The sequence below is a fragment of the Galeopterus variegatus genome, unplaced genomic scaffold, assembly GCF_000696425.1.
Source record: "Galeopterus variegatus unplaced genomic scaffold, G_variegatus-3.0.2 Scaffold320, whole genome shotgun sequence".
Taxonomy (NCBI): domain Eukaryota; kingdom Metazoa; phylum Chordata; class Mammalia; order Dermoptera; family Cynocephalidae; genus Galeopterus; species Galeopterus variegatus.
In genome coordinates, this window is record NW_007726431.1 from 196,800 (window position 1) to 212,809 (window position 16,010).

General features: G+C 39.9%; 1 protein-coding gene across 1 annotated transcript in view; it reads right to left on the bottom strand.

Annotated features, from left to right (window-relative positions):
* Window positions 1–16,010, bottom strand: part of ARID5B (AT rich interactive domain 5B (MRF1-like)) — a 182,663-nt gene that overhangs the window by 19,483 nt on the left and 147,170 nt on the right. Inside the window, exon 8 of the mRNA XM_008567460.1 lies at window positions 8,332–8,429. Coding sequence (XP_008565682.1) covers window positions 8,332–8,429 — 98 coding nt within the window. The remainder of the gene's footprint in view (window positions 1–8,331; window positions 8,430–16,010) is intronic.

The window sequence follows — 16,010 nt, forward strand, 5'->3', positions numbered from 1 at the left end:
TATTCTTCTTACAATATGCCACAATAACTATGCCACGACTCCTCCAATGGCGGTGACCCTAGTTGGATCTGGCCCAACTTAAAATTGGATGGTAAGAGAAGCTCAGGAATCATATCTGCCATGAACTCTGACCTCTAGAACTTAATCTTACCGAGTCTGAGCTTCCCACGGTCTCCCCAATAAAGCTCCTCGGGGCTGTATTTCTATGATGCCTCCTTTGTCACTTTTTTTTTTCCTTTTTGTCTTTTTTCGTGTCCGGCAACGGATCGCAACCCTCAGTGTCGCACCCATACCGGAGCGGGACCAGCAACGGGATCGCAACCCTCGGCGCTGCGCCCGCACCTCGCTCAGCCAGTGAGCGGGAACCGGTCTGTATGTGGGATCCGAACTCTCGGCGGGAGCGCCACCGCGCTCCCAAGCGGCGCACTGTAGTAGTGCGCCACCGGGCCGGCCCCTTTGTCACTTCTAAGAGTATCTATGTTGATGTCACTCCCATGCCTTTCAAACGAAGACCACAGTGAAGGAAGCTGGAATGGACTTGAGGCTGACGTTATGTTCCAGGGATTAAAATACATGCTCACAACAGAGAACGCGGACCATACACAGCCCTCCACAATGCCAGCCAGTGAAGAAGGCTGCAATTACTATCCTCAATGAGAAAACAATGATCAGCTCAAAGTCGAGTTGCATGGATCCATTTCAAGTGCAGATCAACGTTATGTCAAGAATAATAAACAAACATAACTCCAGTGTTTTCAATGTGAAGTGTACACCATAAACGAAGGCAGGCTGTGTCCATATGTCAAAATAGACAAAGAACTACTGCATCTAAGTCCTGTGCATGTCAGAGTCCACTGGTTCCAGAGCTTCGGAAATGTTTAACAATTCCCCACAACATTTATTATTTTGGTCAAACTTTGTAATAACTTGTACAAAAACAAAATGTTCTAAGAGGTTTTCGGTGGAAGAGTTAAGGATATATTTTAATGGTAAACAATTACATTCTTCTGTCATCTGATACTTTTTTTTTTTCCCCTTTCTTTTTTGGAAACATGCTTTCTGAATTTTCAATAGTTCCTTTGTGAAGGCATCTGTTACTCACATAATTGAAAAGATGTTTGTGCAGTGGCATGCTTGAGAGTACAGTTATTTAATCTTAATGATAAAGCCCCGAGGACAGAAAATCATAAGTAGAAACCTCTTGTTATTTATCAAAAAGAAAAGGAGCTAAGACACCTAATCTATTCTCAAATTTAAATTCATGCCTGATGAAAACTATCAATAAAACATGGGACCTGCAAAGTTTCTTAAATACTATAGTTAGGTTCAAGGGGGAGGAGAAGGTAGGGTGAAAACAAAATAAGACAATAAGGGAGGCTGACAAAGAAAAACTGCTGTTTGGCAAGGTTTTTTTTGGGTCAAACAAAGAACTTGCTGTAGTTTACAACATGACATACACACTTGATTAGTTTGTGCCTGAGGGTGTTTTTTACACTCAACTGTGTAAACTCCAACTTCTATTAATTACAACTTGAATTAAGAGGCAAATTTAAGAGTTTTTAAATAAGAGATTTTTTTTCAAAGGCTGTTGTTTATTTTTTTTTTTAAACAGAAACCAGTTTTTCTACTCCAGGGCCTGGCTAGCGTTTTGTTTTCCTTTCTAAAAGTTTCTTGAAATATCCAGGCATTGGAAACTTATCAGAGCACTTTAGGCATGCTGAGTGATAGGTAGGGTGAGGCTCTTGTGTATGAAATTACCTGACTGTCCTTTAGGAAGAAATTCTTTACAGATGGTGAGAAGAAGCTACTCTGGGTGCAGGGTGCTTGCATCCACTGAATTCAGGTCCCCTGTGAGAACAAGCTTGGTGGTATGCAGACGCGGGTCAGCTGCACAGCCTCAGTCTGCCTAACTCTGAGCAACTTGTGTTTGATTTCCTGGGCTGCTGGCTGTTGATAAGGAGCAGGTTTGGGGAATAGGGAGACAGGGGGTATTCCTATGAACAAGACAGTGTTTAAAAAGGAGATACTAGTCCACAGCTTGGTGAACCCCAACACAGGTGAGGACAGGCATAGTCAGGGCAAGAGAGTTAATAGACACAAGAGGATAAACTACAGTACCTGCCTTTGGTGTATCTGATTTGGAAATTTAGAACTCTTCCAACAACCCCTTCTACCACCTCATTCCCTACCATTTTACACACATTTTCTAGAGAGAACTGCCCTTTTTGTTTGGATTTAATTTCGTTCATTCAACCTATATTTCCTGAGTCCCTGATATGTTCACGATGCTGTGCCTGGTGCATGGGGGAAGTTTCAAGGAAGACAATATCACATGGTCCTTGCCCTCAAAAACAGTTTCTTTATAGCTCTTGAATTCTTTCGGGCAACACGTGATATTCTACCCCAAGTTTATCCAGTTCAAATTCTTAATCCTCCAAGATTGGAAATTCTCTCTTCCCTCTTTGATCCCTATTGAACTTATTATTTGTATCTATTATGTGTCTGGTTTGTATAGCCTTAAACATTTAACTCTCTTCCATGTGTGTACGGCTTATGAATCAGACCTTGTGATAAGTTAGACAAGCCAAGGACCACAGCACTTGCAGTTCTAAAGAATAGGTACCGGCGACCTGGGGGTGTACCTGGAAGCTCATCACGAGGGGAGCACACACAATGAATCAGTCCCTTTTCAAAAGGCAAGGTAGGATCAATGGAAAGCCACAGAAGGCATTTTTGCTCAGCACGTGGAAGAGCATTTAGAGGAACAGCACCTTTAACAGTGGCTCTTCCTGCAAGCGCTCCCACTGCAGGGCACTTCCACAGAGACTGGACAGCCTAGTGTCAAGTATAGTTCAGTCTGCATGGAACTTGGCAGCCGGCAAGCTATATTTTGCCCACTGGCACATTTGGTTTAGCTTATACAAAATATTTTCAGAAATACTATAGTCAATATTTGTAAATTAGGTGATTTCATATAAAAATTAGCTTGGAAACATGGCAGGTCAGGAAGCATACAGCCTGCATCCACCTACAGCAACAGCATCAGCTGATCCCACCTGGCCTCTCTGGGCTGTGCGTGTGGTTTTCCAGCTCTCCCGCCTTGCCCCCTGTGCTCACCTATGCTACCTGACCCTGCAAACATCTGACTTTGTGACCACGGTGATGAGCAGTGCTTCTCCAGTGATCTAGGTGAAGGACTAGTTTTCTAAATTTCCCATCTGCTGCCACTGATACTTTTGTAAAATACCATACAAATGAATTACTAGAAAAATGAAATTTAAAAAAGGCATACAAAATGCAAGCCCCAATTTTTTATTAGATTCAACAGACATAAAATTAATGCTTATTCACAACTGCTGTGTTTAGCTCTTTATGGGCTAGTAGCAAACAGTTCGTGAACGGGTCAGAAAACCTCATTTGAGTAGCGCTGGTGTAGAGAGGGTTGCTGAGGGACCTCTCAAATACAAAATTCTGAAATCCTGCCTGTGACTCTCTGAATTGTGTATTTATTAGCTTCAAGGGTGTAAAAATGAGCAAAAATACGTGGAATCACATCCTGGACATGAACGGAAACATAACTCACCTTACTTTCCCTTGGCTTTTCTCCACGGTATAATTAGCTGAGTTCCTTAGAAGCTGGCATATTTTTGGTCTTTATCTTAAAGCACATGCTTATTTATCTTACTCAAAACATGGAACCTCCCACACCCTGCCTTCCACCTTCGGAGAAAAAAGGCAGAAGCTCCAGCTGACTGTCACTCAGTTTCTGCCCAAGTGCCCCCTAAGTCACCGCAAAGGAAGCTGCCTCAGCCACCTTGCACAATAGTCTCATGCAAGGAAAGCTTACAGGGTAAGCAAAGGTTAGCATTTGAAATTGGGCATTACGTACACAAGAAGATGAAGCGTAATTGCTCATTTCCCTCACAAACAAATACATTTGTTTATGATTTTGATTTTCTAAATACTCAGAAAAGAACATCATCAAGTCCTTTTGCCTTAATGCTGCTTTTAAAATCCCTAATAACAACTTCATGTGCCCCACAGAAACAGACCATATAATTTATTCGGGAAAATCAAAACCAGTAATCTGGTATTCTGTGTAAAGATTTTTCTCCCTGCACGTGCTTTAAAAACATTTTTTAAAAAAAACGAAAAGAAATATGCACGTGAAAACAAAGCCTTCAACATGAATTACCATTCCAGAAAATCAAGCTAAGAGAATTCCATAAAAGAAGACATTCTCCATTGTGTTCCTTTACTGACAGAAGAAAGTGATTCAGGGCACCTTAAGTAAAGAGTTGGGCAGGAAAGAAAATGTTCCATTTAGATGTGTCCTGCCCAAGAGGAGGTGGGCATTTTTCTTTGCGTTATAATCTACCGTAACTTTATCTATAAATCCTGAGCAAGAGATGTCCAGAATAACCACATTTCATAAGCTTTGCTGAGTTTGACACATCTACATAGCAACAGCTCTGCGATGGGAAAACATTAATGCTTTTTATATTGGTAATCATCTGTAACATGAGCAATTAAGTACAGTACTAATGGACTATGGCCAGGAGCCTGGTACTAATATTAAAAACTGACAGAGATGAATAGATTTGGAAGCAAAACCAGGCTGACAAAGACATTTTTATGAAGTGCTTGGACCTATTTGATTTAAACCAATCACAGGCAAGTTTGGACGAGCCAGGGCTTCAGCAACAATGATGCTTTCACAGGCATTGTACCATTTCTGTTATGCCTTAAATAAAAACACCCATTGATTCTTTTCAACAACCCGTGCTTTCATTATTATACTCATTAATAAACCAAAAGTGCCCAACTAATAATATATAAGTAACATTTACTGAGGAACTGGCTACTTTTTTCTTGTTGTAAAATGAAAACATTTACTGGAAACATGAACCACACTGCATGAAAAATAAATCAGTGGATAATGCAGAGTAGGTCACTCCTTTCTTCTTCATCTCCTAGGAAAGCAAAGGTGGTGGTAGGAAAATAGGAAAAGAAACACGTCTCTACTTGTGTAAAAGAATGAGACTAGATGAACCAGCAGCCCAGTAGGAATTCCGATCATTCTGATCTGGTTTGGAAAGCTTTAAAATTTTCCAATGGCATTTCCAGACTAGACATTTGCCCCCAAAGTCCTTGGACCATCTTGAAAACAGTGGCTCTTCACTAATCAAATCACCTCTGCTTTATCCATTCATGCAGTCTGGGACCAGCAACAATGAACGAAATGCACCTTAATCATGCAATATATGGGATTATGGGTTATTCTTTTCATGATTGTTCAAATGTGTGAGCACGGCATTCCTGTAAGTACAGTCTGATTTTTTAAAAAATAAAATTGGTGATCTTCAAATTTTGGGAGTTAGATACTATTAATTAATAATTATTCATGACACCCCTTGCAATCACACACTGTGAGAGGGGTTTAGATGGCAAAAGGAAATGCCAAGAGAAGGGTGAAGACCTTGCGGATTGCCCTGGAACAGCTGTACTCCAGCCTCGGTTGTAGCCTGTCATGGTTGGTGTAGCCACACAGAAGGCAGGACTCTCCATGTGGAGGTTCCCACTTGGCACATGGACTACTGTCTCTCAGCACCAAATCCACCCTTCTGTACTCTGCCTGGTGATGCTAGGACCGGGACTCTAAACTACATGTCCCTTTTGTCAGCTGTCTTCCTGTTGGGGTTCTACAAATAGGGAGCACTGGGAGGGAGGGAACGGGGAGGAGGGACCTCCTTCTGTTTAGCTTGTTGTTCCTATCAGTGTCAACCCAACAATAATTTAGCACCAGCTGTTGGTTCCAGCCTCTGTTTCTTCCAACAATTCCTGTACAGTCTCAATGCAGTTCCTTTGAGGTCTAGCAGCCCTAGGAGCACCACCTCCTCAGGTCTGAGTCCAGCCCTGCAGTGCTCCTCCTCAGCTCCTGAAGTACCAGTGCTGCTTGGGTGACTCCCTCTTTCCAGGGATCCGATCCCTTGAAAGTGAGGCACACTCTCCGCACATCTGGGTGGAGATACCCAACTTCTTTGTGCTATTCTCTCAACCCTAGGGAGCCTACAGTTAGTAGTTAACGTAATGCTTCACACCCACACCTGCTTAAGCAATTCCCTATAGTCAGTTCTCTCTGTGGAATACCTAGTGTCGTTTCCACTTTCCTTACTGCACCCTGAGTGGTAACACTGACCAAACAAATTCTAGATTTTCAAAAGTAACATAGGTCTTCAAAAAATTTAATCCAGTGGGAGACCAAACCTTTATGAAATATCCAGTCTGCTCCCAAGAATGTGGAGAGAAGAGAAAAAATTTTTAAATCTTTAATAAAACTTCTTAGTTGCTGAAGATTGTGGTATCCCTACTAGAATTTTCTAATAAAACTGACTAAAGGCTTTTGAGAATCTGCTACTCCAAGAAGAGGTAAGTTTGAAACAAAGTACACAATCGTCAAAAGAATATATCTTGGCATTTCATTTAAGATTGAGGCTGTTTTTATTCACACAACTGCTTAGAAAGTCACACACACACACACACACACACACACACACACACACACACAACCATTATATTCAATCCTTCTCTCCATCCCAATCTTATTTATTTTTTGACCATGTGATGTCTTGTAATTCATTTGACTAATGTTTTCATTCTTTAACTAGGTGAGCTAGCTAACAGCTGAGATACACTCCTGTTTAGATTTTAATTGCTATCTGGTCCTTTAAGTTTAATGGTTCAGGTGTAGGGGATATTTGCATATGGAGAAAAGGGACGTTCACTCTCAGAATAGAAGCGATTTGAAAGTAGAGACAGAGTTTCTACCAAAAATGTTCTGATTAAAGCCTTGATTCTTAAGTCAAAAATAAGTAGACTATGGTATCCTCAGATGTTATTTACAGAACACTCACCTGAGATATCAAAGCAATTTTGTACCAGGATATCAGTGGTGTACCTTTTATGTACAGTGAGAATGTGTGGACTTTTGTATTAAAACACTGAGAGAAATAGCACATTTTTAAAAATTGCTACACTATATTGAAAAACAGTACTGTAAAGAGTAATCATGTGAACATCTATTATCAATTTTTAAAAGTCCTTCTGGATTATAATGCTAAGTAAGGCAATCTCGTGGGAACACTTTGTGGGAATTTTTCATTGGGTACTAAACCCAACTCAATTTACTCTGATTATTCCTACAAAAACATTTTAAGTTTTGTTGAATGGTTATACTAAATGAGGCTCTGAGTTAAATGTAGTACAGATAAAGTACAATTGAACTTAAAAGAAACAGAACTAAGAAGTGATATGTTACAGGCACTACCTGAAGATGCACATATATGACCCCAAGGCGCGTGTTAAGGGTCTGGGTTGAAGGTAGAACGATAACTAACTATGAGAAGAACAACCAGTGTTGTGTTTTACCTTTCAAACTAGCGAGCAAACTGGTCTGCTTTGTTTGGCTAATTGGCTGTGTCTTGACTTCATTCTAAGCTTGGCCATGATTTAAACACACACACCCCTCCTACTTGATCTCCCAAGCTCTGAATGTGAAGCCAGGGAGCTGAGACAACAGCACCTTAGCAGAACACTGCTAGTTATAAGGAAGTTGGTACGACCTAAACCAATTAAGTATGGGCTTGAAGAACAGAGCAAGGGTAATGCGTGAATGTGCCAATCGGTCTTCAATGGTGTGGATAACCCAGTCCTAATGCAAGGGGAAAGCCTCCTGTGGATCCAACCTTCACAGCAGGATACTTTTACACTACTTCTTATTTGCATTATCATCACCTTTCTGAAACAGCCTCAACTTGTTAGAAAACTAAGTCACACAGATCTTGGCGAAAAGGATTTCCTAGGTCAAAAGCATAGCCACAGAAGAAAAATACCAAGATGGGAAAAACAACAGACTTAATCTGAGGCCAATTCTCTTATTGTAAGAAATGCTTGTTTTTCAGTGTTACTGCAGTTACACGACAATCTCACAGTGACACTGAAGCTCTTTGTTTTCCAGAAGCTGAAGGTTCTCAAGGTGGATGAACCTACAGAGAACATACTGAGCAACCTAGTGGGAAAAGAAGGCATCGTCTAGCTGGCAGTCAAAGATGAAAACCATACTAAAAGAACATCTAATTTTAGCCCCTGTAACCAGAGAAAGCCACGTTCCCTAAAAATCACAAGGTGGTATGCAAAGTAAGACGCCAGAGGGATATTGTTTGTTTCCTAAAAGGTCCTTTAGACTTCCTCTGTCTAACCCTTGACCAGAAACTTCTCCCAATGAACACACTTTTAATTAAGCAAGGACTGTCCAAGAAAGAGGTTTCTTACCTTTCGTAATGTCTGCGGGTACAAGTGGCAGCACTGGTGCTCCCAGGATTGCCGCCTAATTCATCATAAATATGTTTCCATTGACGGCGAGCTGTTATCTGAAAAAATGGCAATGGGAAATTCAATCTCGCATCATAAGAGATTCATGGTGCCAGGCTTCAATACATATGCAACAGTCAGAAGAGAACAGTCTGTTCTAGAAACCCAGAAACAGAGAAGCCCAAGTGAGTATAGGGGGAGGCTTATGGTTTTATAGCAAGATCTCACTTTCAGTGCTTTTTTTTTTTACAATAAAAATGGAATTTTATTTTTGGCTCTATATTTTGTCACCCTTAGAGCATTTTCATCTAAGGCATCTCCCTGAATATTTATGTAGCTATTTGCTCCGAAGGTCCCAAACTCGTAAACTGTTCCTATATGTCATGTGATAAAGCATCAAAAAATTAGATTTTAGCTAAACTACATCTTAGTTCATCAGCTTAAATGAATCAAAATTAACATTGGTTGCCTGAGGCATGTGGAAATGGGTGGTAGGGTACATAAGTAAAAAGAGAAACTTCACCAAACAAGGTTTTTTTTGTATCTTCAGATTTTTGAACCAGCTAATGTGTCGCCTACTTTAAAAACTAAATTAAATTACTATGCAGATTAATAAAAATGATCAAATTGGCTGTGGAATTTATGGTCATCTCAGGCTACATTTCTATGCCAGCTCCTCTAACCACCAAAAGAAAATCAAAATGTGAAACTATACGTTGCAAACTTTATTTTCATTCTCTTAGGTCAGGAAAATGGGATATTGATCAAATCCTATGAAAACTAATATATTCCAAAGTTAAAATGCTCACTATGTACATTACTGAGTCGTGTGAATAAAAACAAACAGCTTGCAATATACCGAACTGCACACTGTGGTCTTGTTTTATTGTTTTTCTTTAATTTTATTTTTTGTACATAAATTAAGATTTTAGAAAATAACAGATGCAAGATCTGGCAAATGAATAATTTGGGGAAACCACATCGTTTACTGCATTCAAGCAAGTCTTGAGTTTCCTTGACACTAGGAAGACAGAACAAGTTCTGAGGTCCTTGTGAACATTTCTGAACAGGGTTACAGGAAAACTCTGTTACTGGAATGTGTAGGGGACAGGGTGTGGCAAAGGTGCTGTGGCATTTAATACAATCAGAGCAGGAGGCTTCTTTTGAAAAATACCCACAGAACTGCCAGCGAAGTTCACCAAAGGGCTAAAGGCAGCAATCAGGGAAAAAAATCTCAACTTGCAATCGGGCTCTGTGATTGTAATCTAAAGAGGAGGAGATGGGAGGGTAAATATTATAAGGTAAATGGTACCTTTTCCATATCACATAAAAAGAACCCTTTCATTTTCATAAACTCTTCTCAACAGGCCCAAGTAGCACCTCGAGACCCTGTTAGTTCTGCATTGTTCAGTTTCCCACAAAGCATTCCTGAACCAACTGGTTTCAATAGTCCTTGTTACACAGAACCACCTCTTACCATCTACTAACAGGTATAACTGAAAATAAAATCCTCCTGATTTATAGCTTGGTTTAGATTATAATAAATGGTTTCAAAGCCCTTTCAAAGCACTCAAAATACATATTTTGGTCATTATTTTATATTTAATTAAAATTTCCCTACAGCCTTTAAATGATAAAAGCTCAGACTCATCTATTAGAGGCCTGTACATAAAGAAAGACGAGGAGCTGGTGAGATGGCTCAGCTGGTTAGAGTTTGTTGCTGATAACACCGAGGTCCAGGGTTCGATCCCTGTTAATGGCTAGCCGCTAAAAAAAATGAAGAAAAAAACCAGGATTCTCTCCCAAGTGTCTAAGTTATTGCTCAAAGCCCTTAGAATTCCAGGGCCCCTTGAAACACACCTTCATATTCCCTCCACTCAGGTGGGGTGTGTGGGACCAGAGCAGGGCCAGAAAACAGCTTATGCGTGTTCCTGCAATTACTCCAAAAGAAACCACGACTCGTCTTCCTTGTGTCTCTTGTGTGCACCGTATTTTATATCTTATAAAGGAATTTTACATCCATGATATCATTTAATCCTGCCATGGCCTGTGAGGCAGGTTATAGAAATCTAATTCACAGATGAAAGAAGTGAGACTCAGAGAGGTCGCATGAGTTGTCCATCGACACACAGCAGCACGCTGGTAAAATCAGGACCCATACAGTTGTCTTTATGGTCCTAAGAGCAGACTTCTTTCCACTACATCAAAGCAGACTCCATATCAGAATGACCTGATGAACAGCACATGCTTGTAGCAAGTTATTAACACAGAACTCCAAGGCTCTTTTCCTTTAAGCGAAGCAGACGACTGCGGGAATCACAGTTTCTGCAATGAGTTCTCAACCTTTAGCTTTGGGTCTTTCCCAGTGGAGAAATATGGCTCGGAGGGCAACAGGAATCTAATAAGGGGGTGGGTTGGGTTAACAGTGCTGAGATTTTTCTCTCTTAAGGTATAAACTAAAATTATGGTTTCCTCCACCCTGACCACTGTGTCTCTAATTAGAACAGAAGTTCTGTATTATGTTCAACACTAAGTCACAAATAAGCCCCCATTATATCAGAATCCATCCACTCACTCACCCATTAATTCACCCAAAACTTATTAAACATGTCCTGTTTGTTAGGTACTGCGCTAGCAGCTGGGATGCAATGGTGAAAAAAAGGGTGGAATGGATGGAAAATGGGGTGATATGAAAACAAGATATTACTGCTTTCAAGGGTTCATGATTGAGTGGGAAGCATAACCCCATATTATTAACCATATAGCAAAATGAAACACTGAGCAGACCACACCCGAGAAAAATAAACCAGTTTGGGTGCAGGTGAGACTTAATTTCACTTTGAAGACGCGTGCAAGTTACTTCTTTCCCTAGTGCAGGCAAGATCCAAGGAATGCTGTGAAAAGCACTCCACACCTGTGATGTTCATAAAGTCTTAATGCTTATAAATATAGTGATTTTCAAACTGTTATTTAGAACTCACGTGGTTTTAAAAGTGGCCTGAACTAACTCTCCACACCACCAAGGCTGGCCGAGAAAACAGGTTCAGTGAGGAGAAAGTGAATCTGTACCTTCCACAACTTTATTTGATAAAAATATCCTATCACTTTAAAAAAAAATCTGAAAAACCACTATTTTAACATGAGACATGGTCTTGAAGTCTTGATTTCTCTACCTTTGATGTTGCAGCAATGAAATAATCCTGTTATTTTTGTGACCTGGTGAGGAAATAGCAATCAGAAATCTTTTCGGACTTCAGTTCTTCCCATGGCTTAGGAATGTGTAGGAAATACGAAGTCAGGAGAGGAGTCTGCCTGCAAGCAGTGTTGCCTAGGCCACTCTGAGAAACCGCCTCTTTCTCAGGACACCTTGTGGGCGGACTGAATTCAAGGAAGATGACTTTTTTTTCCTGGTAGTACTCCAGGAACTGGAGCCTTTCAAAACGTCATGACATCATCGTTGGCCTCCAGAATTTTGAATTAAGCAAGAGGCTTTGTCTGTCCAGAGAACTAGGGTTAGATTCAGGGGATGTCTTGCAAGTGATATCAAAGCCAGAATTTGATGTCAAAGCCTAATCCTTCCAGCAAGAAAAGTGACTTCTTCCAGATGAAAAATAATGGTCCTGTCTCACCAGTGGGAAGAGAAGGGGCTGCTCGCTGACATTCTTAGAAGGCACCACTCTGTCATCCTCTGCCTCTAGGATAAGATTTACTCAAGACCCATTTCCCTACTCTGCCTTCTCTCCAAATATTGCCTCTGGCCTGCCATCAAATAGTTAGCCAAATGGAAATCACTTTAGCAAATCACCATCAATATGCTGCACCCGGTAATACCCCAAGCTACTCTTCCAGCATTAATTGCTTCACCAGACACTGAAGTGAAAGCCTCTTTAGCTCATCCCAAGCTTTATCTAGTACTGCCTCTTCAGCTGTAGGTGATCCATACTCTAATATGTTTGGAAGCAAAAGCTGGGAACGAGACTGCAAAGGAACGGTCCTTATTGCCAACCAATCAAAATACCAGAATATTGTTTTTTAGGAAATCAAACCCACTCAATACATTTATGATTTCTAAACTAAAGGATGAAGAGACACGCTAGACATTTCCAGCCAAGGCCGATGAGGCTGAAAGAACTGTATATAGCCATTAGTCAAATGCTATAAAGGCTTAAAAAAAAAACTTCTGCTCCTCTTTTTTTTTTTTTTAATTCAATTTGAGGGTTGTGAAGGACTGAAATCAAATAATCCATAATCCACAATTCAAACCAGAAGGTTTGGAATAGTTTATAACCACAAAGAAAAACAAGCCAATTAAGATGGCCTCTTTTTATAACCAGAAGGGATTCCAGAGAGATGTCTTTATCCAATTGCAAGTTAACAGCAGAAGTGATAAAACAAATTTTGTACTTGCAATTATTATGATTACTGAGTATTTACAATATCTAGACTTCTTGACCCATCTCCTAAATTCACACATTTTTTTTTTTCTCAAGAATCAGGTGAAATCTCAGGTCCTAATTGCTACATCTGGTAAGGTTGACATTAGGTATAAGGAACCAACTGAAAGATGCTACTAATGAAGGTAGGTTATGAGATCCTTTTTCCAAATCATCACCTGAAATATGTAGAAAGCATTCTACGTATACAAGAGATTGCTGGGAATGGAAGATACAAAGAACGGCCACTTTTGAATCTCTTTCCTCCCAGTGATGCTATGGAGGTTGAGACAACTGTGTACAAAATTCTCAGCAAGTCAGAATTTTGCGAACACTGCGATGACCCCACACAACCCATTTCATCTCCCTGTGCCTTGGTTTTCTCATATGTGAACTGAGGGTATGAGCTGGAGCAGAGCAAGAATCCATTTTTGCACAAAGGCCAATTCAGGAAAAATGAGAATGTTAGAGTGCCACACTTTCCCTCATTCAAAATGAAAATAGCTTCCTGAGTCCCAACTTAGACTACCACTTCACCGAATGGAAAAAACTCTGTGCTGCTCTTGAGCCAAGGAAATGTTAATACTCTAGCATGTTTATATAGTAATAGCATGAAGACAAATTTCTAACCTTTGATACTTGACTTAGATTGGAGCCACGTTTTGAAGTTAGGAGCCATGAGGAACAGTAGGCTAAGTGTTAATAACCAGTGTTATCGCTGGCTTAGAATTAATATCACCTGGGTAGCTTGAAAGAAAAGGATTCTCTGGTTCTCAGGCCCAGGACGCACTGCAGTTTATATCTCAGGGTGGGGGCCTAGATAACTACTTATTCTGTAAAATTCCCCATTGAATACTGGAGTCCCAGTTTTCAAGTAGCCTTTGGGAGTTGCTGATCTAAAAGACTCTAAGATCTCTTTTGAGCTGTAAATGACTACAAGACTAACCTCATTTCCGATATCAGATAATCTCCCAGATAAGTGTCCTGTAGTAACTCTGTGATGAAAACTTTAGTCCTCAGACTTTGGATATTATTTGTGAATCTCCTGGACTGATGTCAAAATGGAATCCTCACTGAACATCTCACAGTTTTATTAGTCAAAATACGCCAAGAGAAAAATGTATTCTATACTCAGGAGGTTTGAAATTTGAATGTAGAATGGTAATGGCAAACTTAATTGCCTATAGGGCCAATAGGTAGCATGGAGCATTAAAAAAAAAAAAAAGAAAGAAAAAAGAATGAGAAGGGGGCAGTGGAAGGAAGGAAGGAAGGAAGAAAAGGGAGAGAGAAATTTCATTAAAAATACTGTAACAAGATGGAGGCAGGTGCCAATCTGGTCTTCCACATTCCCCCATGCCAGTGAAGATCAGAATGTGCCCCCCACAAAATGTGCCACCTTGGCAAAAGGATTCTTTTGAGCTGAAGGCAACTGAGAACCACCATATGCAGGAAGGGTTCTCTGCCCTCCCCTTACCTGCCTCATCTGCCTAAAAGCAGGGCCCAAATTTCCCTTTGTGAAGGTACCACCCGCAGTACCAGAAAGAAAAGAGAGATTCATTACAGGAGATGGAATGACAACCTTCTTTGGCCCCCCACTACCTACTAAATAACTCTGGGGCCTAGCATCTGGGGGCCTTCCTCACTTGGCTCCATTTTTTCTCCATCTTTCTCTCCGAAGACTCCCCTTCATGGTCACTTGGCCTAGCCACTTCCTAGTCACTCTATTTTAAGTTACTCAAACTCTCTATGCCCAACTGTGTTGTACTTCCACATTTCCCTCCCATTTGATTCATCCTCTTTTTCTGGAAAGCCATGATCATTCATGTCTAAATTCTATCCATCCCCCCAAATTCTGCTCCAATGGCAACAAAGCCCTCATCTCTACATGCAAAAGTAATTTACCTGTACAGGGCACTGATCTTTTTCCATCATGTTTCATAATTATAATTACTGTCTTTCCCGAAAGTGATAAGCATCTTAAGAACTGGAACCACCAGCCCACATATTTTTGCATCTCCTACCATATCTACACTATGCTTTGTACACATAAGGTATTCAGTAAATATGTGGTCAGGTGATTTGCTGACTGTGTGGTCATTCACTTATTCAACAAAAGAATAAATACTATTTGTTCAAAGAGTACCGCAAATGCCCTTAAACTTATCAGGAATTTCTTCTGTACAGTCTACACCAACTTGCTATTGAATGTGGGGGGAAAAAAAAATCTTTGTGAAGATCTAGAAGATACAAAAGCAGGAAAAACTGATTCTGTGAAATCTGCTGGCACTCTATCAGTGAATAACAAAAAGTTCCTGGGCTTAAAAAGGCATTTCATGTTTTGCAATATCATGTAACTATCTGTAGTCACAGTTCATAAAAATGTGTACTCCTATTCTGAACATTAAAAGTTAGACTTAGAAGTCTAGGCTATGGGGTTGACTGCTAAATTTATGAGTCTAATCCTGAATAAGTCATCATCTTTTTCACATGGATTTTCAAAAGCTATAATTAGCTCAAGATTCTGCAAAACTATGAGCTACTGCAAAGAGGAGTCCATGTCCTAGTCCTATCAACAGACTCGACCAAGTGAAAAACTACCGTATTTATTTTTGCATTAGGTATTTGATAAAAATAAATATTTCCAGTAATTTCATGTCTATGAAATGCACATTTTATATGTAGTTCCTGTATTATATTACTTTATAAGCACATATTTGTATATATACCACACCTATTAAATAAACATTTTACATGCACATACACTCACATCAAAGAATTTTTAGTCAGGATTCATAGAAGATCTTTCTACAGTAAATATTAGATTATCTGAATCCCATAAGGTTTGCCATCTTTTTCCATCCCAAGCTCCTGACATCAAATCATTATATTAGTTTGTGAAACAATATGCTTTATCTAGCAAGAAACACTGTTTATTACGTTTGGGCTGAAATGAATTTCATTTTCTTGACTTCGTGTCTCTCACTGTCGTTTTATTACAGTACAGAGATATCCCAGATTACTTCTTAAGGAAAGAAAAATAATTTCTTATTCTATTGCATAAGAAACTGCACAACTTAATCTGATCATTGTGTGGAGGAGAAAATATTTCCAATGACGACATCTTCCTATGTCGATTGATTTTATTACAGATGTCATCTCTGTGTGCTATATTAATGCAGCTCTTTCTTCTTATTTCAAGATTTTAAT